Source organism: Fulmarus glacialis, unplaced genomic scaffold, assembly GCF_000690835.1.
Source record: "Fulmarus glacialis isolate BGI_N327 unplaced genomic scaffold, ASM69083v1 scaffold21232, whole genome shotgun sequence".
NCBI lineage: Eukaryota > Metazoa > Chordata > Aves > Procellariiformes > Procellariidae > Fulmarus > Fulmarus glacialis.
In genome coordinates, this window is record NW_009200052.1 from 30,040 (window position 1) to 38,008 (window position 7,969).

General features: G+C 50.1%; 1 protein-coding gene across 1 annotated transcript in view; it reads right to left on the minus strand.

Moving 5' to 3' along the window:
• The window catches only part of LOC104073619 (chromosome unknown open reading frame, human C2orf82), a 9,831-nt gene extending 1,888 nt beyond the window's left edge, over positions 1 to 7,943 (minus strand). Inside the window, exon 1 of the mRNA XM_009573460.1 lies at positions 7,871 to 7,943. Coding sequence (XP_009571755.1) covers positions 7,871 to 7,943 — 73 coding nt within the window. The remainder of the gene's footprint in view (positions 1 to 7,870) is intronic.
• Positions 7,944 to 7,969: the final 26 nt, after the last annotated feature.

Consider the following 7,969-nt stretch of genomic DNA (forward strand, 5'->3'; position numbering starts at 1 on the left):
ACCGGCATCCAGTGCCAGGGCCCCCCTGAACTGACACGATGGTTATCTGGGCTGGCAAAAAGTGCGGCAGAGGAGCCGGAGCAAACAGCCTGGGCTCCCTGGGGCAAGGCACAGCTATCCCCAGGCGCCCCGGGCTCTGACACGGTGTCTCTGTGTACCAGGGGCACTCGGAGACTCGCCCCAGCACCATCCCACCTCTGCCTGGTCCAGCAAGAGAGGCGGCAGCAGCACATCTTGGCAGCGCCAGCCCCAGCTTTAAATACCTGGAGCCCTCCCTGCCTCCCACGGGCAGCCGGCACTTTGTGGGAGGAGAGCGCTGAAGAATCGGCACTAATGGGCTCCACCACACTCTGTTCTCTCCTAGGAGCCGGGCATCAAAAGGAACAGGAGGGCCAAGACCAAAACACTCACCTTTGCTGCCTGTAAAACCCACTGCTAGGGCTTACCGCAGGGCTCACATCAAAGAGGAGCTCCCACTGTCCCCGGAGCTATTCGAGGCTGCCTGCAGACTCGGGAACACAACAGGTTCTAGACTAGTTTTGGAAAGTCTTTTCTACAGCCATAAAAGCTACAGGATTTTCAGCAAGACAGCTGCCAGGTTTAACTCTGACCCAACAAGCAAGACAGAGACAAATAAGCTCCCAGTTTGAGGCCTGTGCCAGTTCAGTCAGGCAGCGACACCAGCATACTCTGGCTGGCTGACCCACCCTGGGGAGAAGCTGGGAGCAGCAGTGAACACCACGTCCTCACACACTTGGTACATCTGTGGTGACTGTGTGGCATCAGAGGTGGCACCTCGGGTCCCCGGTACGAGCACACAAGAGGTTTGTGCTCCACAAGGGCTCCTCAGAACACCTGAGCCCTTCCCAACCTGTCCTCCAAAACCAACCAGCACAGCTGGAGACTCACATCCCATCCGGAGGCTCTTCCAGAAAGTGTCATTTCCAGTGGACCTCTCTTCTATAAATCCTGTGGTTTAGCTACTAGAGGACAGATCAGGAGGAAATACAGAATTTAGTGGGTAAATGTAGTTAAAACAACAGGGAAAGGAACCGAGCAGAGCTGGGGCTATTTAGTTAGCAACAGTGGCATTGGGAAGCTGTTGGTTTAGGCACAGACCAAACGTACGTAAAGCTTTTGAAGCCCCGGTTCCAGGCTGCTTTGGCAAGTGGAGAAACTCCACACAGAAGAGCTACACTCCAGCTACAACCTTCCTGACTGTGTCAACACCACCAGGGCCAGCACCAACACTGCAGCTGTTCCCATCTGGCAAGAAAACACCACGCTGGGAGGACGTCGTCGTTGCATTTCCCAAGAATGTTTTTCTCTCCAAAGCCAAAAGAGCTGGGTGTACCCCTCACATCTGACCGGGGGAAAGGCATTAGCGCAGATGATCTGTAACAGATGCAGGCACTGTCCAGGGAGGCTGTAGGACCCGGACAGGGTCTTCCCAACTCCCCGTTCTCAAAGGGCCAAGGAGGGAGCGCTACCCCTTCCAACTGTAGTGCAAAGGCTCTTTTTCTAACCAGACCCACAGGTCCTGGAAAGTCTCTCCTGTCCCCGGTGCATCTAATTCCTGAAAAATTTATTGCAGCTCTCTTTAAGCAGGGCACAGAGCTTATTTCTGATAGCCAAGTAAAGAGGAAGTGGTCTAATTTGTTTATGATCTTAGTGATTTTTAAGACCTGGATAGAGTCCTGGATGGCTTCTGGATATGTATTTTGTTAATTCCCCTCATCTGATTAAAACATGCTTTCAGTTCATCCTCACAGAAAGGGCAGAGTGTGCTAAACATGCGCTTTCTGTCCCAAGTTCTTGCGGTTTTACCTTAACGGCGCTTCAACCAAGGGAAACACAACTCCTTTCAGTCGGGACTAGTGCCTCACTAACAGGAGTTGTCAGCTCAGAAGCAGCAGCAGAGTCGTGCACACGCATAAAGTGAAATACCTGCATCTGAACATCAACATAGCCAGGGCTTACTGCTGGGTCTTCTCTTCGGTTCCTGCACCTCGATGCTGCTAGAGCAGACGCCGAGAGCCCTGCAGCAGGCACACGGGGTGGGGGAACACAAAAACAAACGCAAGCACCATCCCCAGAGAAAGCTGCCAGCGGGCAGGTCTCTCCAGAGCAAACTGCTGCAGCCTGGGAGAGCGCCTGTGTGTAACCAGCACTTTTCTTTCCAAGACTCGCCTTTGATTTTCCCTCCTAAACTAACAGCTCATGTCCTCACATGCCTCCATTGCTGCCCATTTGAGAAGCCCAATCACCCATCCAACTTTAACAACCGGAGAAGTCACACCTGCTCCCCTCTGCAACACCCTGACAGTCCCAGTGAGCGTCAGCCATGCTGCCGCTGGCTGAGAGCAGCGGATCTCTAATGGAGCGGCATTAAATGCCACACTCCCATTTCAGTCCTCTGGTAAAAGCAAGAAAGGCAAGGGGGAAGAACAGAGCTTGTATTAGGTGCCAAAAACCAACACACACACACAATTAATGAGGTCTCACATGTCTCCAAGTGAGAGATGAGGGCCTCTTACAGTTGCCTGTTGGATACACTCTGACTGCATAGGCTCTAAGTACAGGTGTGGGATCCGATTCAGGAGGTTCAGTTCTCTGCTCTGCTGCCGACGTTTTGTGTGACCACCGCAACTCCCTCTCCCACCTGGTCTCAGTTTCTCTGTGCATGAGCAGGAGACCAGGACTCTAAATATGATCTACAAGAAAAGAAGCACCAGAGCGGCCAGGCCTGCCCACCTGCATGGTTACTGTCGTCCTGACCGCAACGAGGAGGACGCGGTCCGTGTGCCTGAATGAATGCCCCCGAGTGACGCTCCAGACTCGGCGGCAGCCTTTCACAGGGAAAGGGCAAGTTACACGGGACCTCCATGGCCTTGGGGCAGGGCACAGCATTTTTTACTGCTGCAAAAAACCCAAAAGCATTGCAATCTCAAGTGAGGGGGTGCAATCAAGGGTTGGAAACCAAATATCAAAGGCAAGGTAGCGCATGGTTTCCTGTTCCCCAAGAACTTTGTGGAAATAAAGAACTACCAAGAAACACGCTCAAAACACATCATCCATCACAAGACCAGAGGTTTAACATCTGGGTGAGCGAGCCATGCATTAGCTGTGCTGGCATCAGTCTTAGGACCAGACCTATCTCTAGGAAAACCCACCTGGTGCACTCGCATGGTTTGTTTGCCCCGGAGCGACTCAGCAGCGGGTGGGCACACGGAGGGGCTACCAGGCTGCTGACACACGTGGGTAACCCCACCGCTGCTGAGGCTTCGTGCCACAGTGCCGGGTGCTCTGAAGGGAGAGGAACCTTGGCCCCGTGGCACAAACAAGCTCTCCCCCAGCATTAGCCCTGTCTCAGCACTGGAGCACAGACTGAGGGCAACTGTTGCTCCACAGACTACCCGTGAAATCCACTTGGTAAAAACACAGCTTGGGAGCACTTAGGAGAAAGACATGGAATAATCTTAAGTTATTGGGGTTTTACAGGGCAAAGATGGGACCCGGAAAAAATGGACTAGAAGTATTTCAGTGTTTTGCAACAGGCCAGGTGGAGGATGGCACGTCTTCCTTCCCATATATTGACACTACAAATTGCCTTATTTCAGGGAAATAGCTATACTGCACTGCATATTCTCCCTCTCTCCAGCACAACTGAGGCCAGGAAAAGGGAAGAAAATATCAGAGTTACTATACTATGGAGAAATACACCATGAGTTTTCTGAATGATGCAGGGACCCACCAGGACTTCAGCAAGATCTAGAAGGGATGACGCCAAAGGCAACTTGACGAAATCGCTATGTCCATGCTCAGTGAGAAGGAAGTGGGGTAAGCTGCCAGCACAGTGACATGCTAGCCCACACCCCAGATACTCGGTGGCTGAAAGACTGGAAAGGTCTCCAGAAGTGACAGCTCTTGAGGAAGCCTATCAAATCTGAAGGATCCTTCAAGATACCCCCAAACAACCAGAACCTCCCCCCAGGCAGACTGCAAGATCTCAAGGCAGGCAGATGTGGCCACCTAACATCTTCATCCCTGGAGATCAACCACCAGTGACCGATACTCTTCCTCGCACAAGCTGCTTTCAGCATCTCATCATCCTCACAGCCTGTCAACAGGAGATGACAATGAGACTTTCCTCCTCCATTATGCTTACAGTGACAGAAATGAGTGCCTCCATAGGACACAGATGCTCAGTGGTCCTGGGAAAGAGGCAAGGGCACCCGCTGTAACCTGAGCATTGCACACTGTTTCTTCAGTCACAACAGTTCACACGTCAACTTAATGGCATCCAACTCTGCTGCTCGCATCCTTTTCAGAACCTGGGGTCTTTTATTCCTTTTATTCCACAAGCTTTTGTGTCTTCACATTACATCCATTACAAGGAGGGGGAAAACGTTAAGGTTACCTGCTGCTTTCTGGAGCACACTCTCCATCTCCAACCCAGTAACCTTAGTCAGGAGCTGATACTGGTGTCAGTAATTTAAAAGGTGTGTTGGTGCAGAGCAAGGTTGAGTAATGGTCTACAAAGACTTGCTGTAAGTCTGGACAGACCTGTTGGAACAACCGCATCTTTTTAAGAAATTTGCCTGACAAAACTTATTTACTACTTCTCACATTCTAGTACTTGAACTTTAAAAGCTTCCTAATAATCTTTTATTCTCCTATTGTTGAGAACGAAGACACATGAATTGCTACAGAAAGATGTCCTTGGACAAAGTTTTCTCCTGTACGTTTTCCTATAGCACAACATCTCCTGCTCTGCTGCTTTTTTCCCCTATACACATTCTGATGTGCTACTGCAGTATAACGCATCTCCACATTAGCTCAAAACAAGGAAATTCATGAGACAACATCACAGTTTAGATACCAAATACATACAGGATTCAGAAGCCAAGGCCTTGCAAAGGCTTTTTACTAACTTCCACTTCACTTGGAGCTCTGAATCCATTATATGAATTGAAACTGGTTTTGCCGATAGGAAAAAAAAATTAAAATCAGCTCTTCGCAATCCTCCTGTGACCTAGGCTTAAGTGCCACTTGCGTCTGGAAAAGGTGGAAGCAGAGAGTATTTGGGTATGCAGAAAGTCCTTGAACTGGCTCTGTTTCCTGTGGCACCAAGGTGACGCGGACAAAGAGGGTTAAAGACTTGGTTGTTTCCCCATTTCTGACAAATGGGATATTGGAAAGAGCTCAGTTCCTCGGAGGAGAAATTCACGCTTTCTCCAGTCGCAGAGCCCTGACCGCACCATCCAGGAAACCAGACCGGCTGGGCAAGAAGCCAGATCAAGGTACGCGACCCACCGGCACCCCAGAAGTGCTCCGACTACTACACCCAGATGGGAACCTCACCTGCCAGCGAGATCCTTCACATCTCGCTGAACCTCTGAGCGCATACCCAAGAGTTTTGGTACTAGGTAGCTCTGAATCACTGCCGAGATAAAATTAAATCCAACACAGAAGAGAAGACTCATTCTGGACCTTGGGTCTGCATGGCCAGCATCACCTGCAGCCCTGTGCGAGGCAGACTCCGCTTCTGCTCACCATGGAGGGCTTTGCCACGGAAAGTACGAGGTGCTGAGATGGGAGGGCAGGGGCTGGGTGAACTCTGAGGCCAGCAACGGGCTGTCCAGCTCCAGGTAGCCACAGCAGGCATGGGGCCAGGGCAGGGATGAAAAGAGGCCTTCATAGGGAGCACAAAGGACAGCCTGTGATGTGCGAGCGCCGGGAGCTTGAGTGTGGAGCAGCGCGGAGCATTGCGGTTCTGATGAATGTTAAATAAACTTGTTTACAGAAAGGCAGGGCTGCATGTGTATGCACGGAGACCAGAGGGCTGTCTGTGCGCCCTTCCCTTCTTTGTCTGCACAAGGCAGGAAATTTCCTTTTCTAATGGGGTGAAAAGCAGAAAAAATTCCACTGTGCACTAAAAGCCCCTGTACTGGGGATAGGCACCTCTCCACTCCTAATGCAGCAGCAGCAGAAAATCATTCTGCTCCTGAGATGGCTTATCACACAGGCCACTTCCCTGATGCCTGGCTTTGAGGTAGCAGAGAAGAAAAAACTTAAGAGGGCTCAAGCCCCTCTAAAATGCGACTCAGACAGCATGGAGTCTCTCCTATGCCCCAGGATCTGAATATTGCATTCATCAGTACAAAGCTCTTCAAGAGCTACTGGCCTCGCTGCGCGAGTGCAACTCACCCAGTAAAGGCATCAAGTGAACTTGGGGTATTTCACGGGAGCAAAGTGACACAGGGAGGCATGGACAGTTCAGTACAAACCACTGCTGCAAAGCCGAGCCGAGAGCAAGTACACAGGAAAGCTGGCAAGGCAGGAGACAGAGCAAATATGCACCGAACATTGGAAACTTAAAATAGTGTAAAAGAAATCCTAACTCAGAGAGGAAGCAGATCAAAGTTTCACTGGAAATGAATCAATTTCTGCAGAGTGAAACGGACTGTAACAGTTAAGACAAGACCTTACCTCGTTTTGGGGAAGGGCACTGCCATTGCTTCTGGGAGCATGAGCAAGCTACAAACTGAAACTCTGCTTAAGTGATTAATGTTCCACTATACAAAAATCAAAGCTCAGGGTTTGAGAAGGAAAACTTCCACTTTTTAGTGCTCATTTCTTAGTTAAAGGTTTCCCAGCAAGGTGTCCTACAAGGGGAGGATCTGTGGAGGAAATACCAGCTACAGCAATTCTATTCTTGCACGCACAGATGTTCCAGCTAGGCGCAGCTACCCATATGAAAGCTCCTTTAAAAAGAAATAATTTAATCTGCTAGAAGGCTGGCCAGGATCTCCCTGCCAGGCAAGACGCTCAGAACAAACTGGGAGGGAACTGCGATCCAGCCTTGCTCCAGGTCTTGGAAGGCAGGACAAGAATTTAGGAAAACAAGCCCTGTGCTCTTGCCTGTTATCTTGGCCTGAGCCATCCCTTCACAGCCTCGCCCGCACTTAAAGAAAGAGGCTTTGAGCAAAGCAGTTCCCCATAGGAGTTTCCACCCGTATGCTCAGAGCCCATCTATGGAGTCAGTCTGGAAGCCAGTTTTGCCTCATTTGTAAAACTCATCTCAGACCAGGCAGCCTTTGAGGCTGACTGTGCCCTCAGATCCCCTCAGCCTGCAGAGCTGTGCTGGGAGCGGGAGCAGATAAGGCTGAAATTACTAACCACCTCCTTAAAAAGTAGCACCTCACAGAATAGGTGTCTCACACTAACCTTTCCCATCACCTCGCTGAACATGAGTTGCAGCCACGTACCTTCCCAGTGCTGCCGCCTGCCTCAGCTCGAGGCAGAAACTCCAACAGTTCAGATGCACACCTCAGCTTTTGACTGAGCTAAACGTTCTCAGACACGTTCGTATTTCTATTTACAGCAGCTGTGGCAAAGTGCTCTGCTGTAGCAGAAAGCATAGAAGGAACCAGAAATTGGCACACATGCTTTACCCAGAGAAAAATGTTTCTCTTCACAATTGTAACTTCTTCCTACCATTAAAAGCTGACAGATAGCCTCTCCCATCAGCTGGTGAGAGCTCCCCATCTACTGTTGACTGATCTGTCTCCTGATCTACTGTCAATAGTGCTCACAGAGGTGCTACTGCTGTTCAGTTTTGGAAAAGTGACAAAGGATTTTTTTTTTCTCCATTTTCCCCAACAGAAACATGGTCTCAGGATGGAGAATATGTTCTTACTCGCCACCAGCCACCAAGTCCAAAACTAGTTTCCATTAATCAATTATAATTCAATAAATACTTACGGATGTTTTTACAGGAGGGAGAGGAGGTATGCAAGGAGAGAGAGGCGGGTTAGTAAAAGATGTCCCATGCTTTTGGGCTTTAAATGCAAACAAAGCTCCTTACCTGTCAGCACAGCAGGGACCAGGATGCCGCACAGCGTTAGCAGGACCAGGCAAAGGACTCTCTGGTAGGGCATGGCTTCCCTCAGGAAAAGCGTCAGCA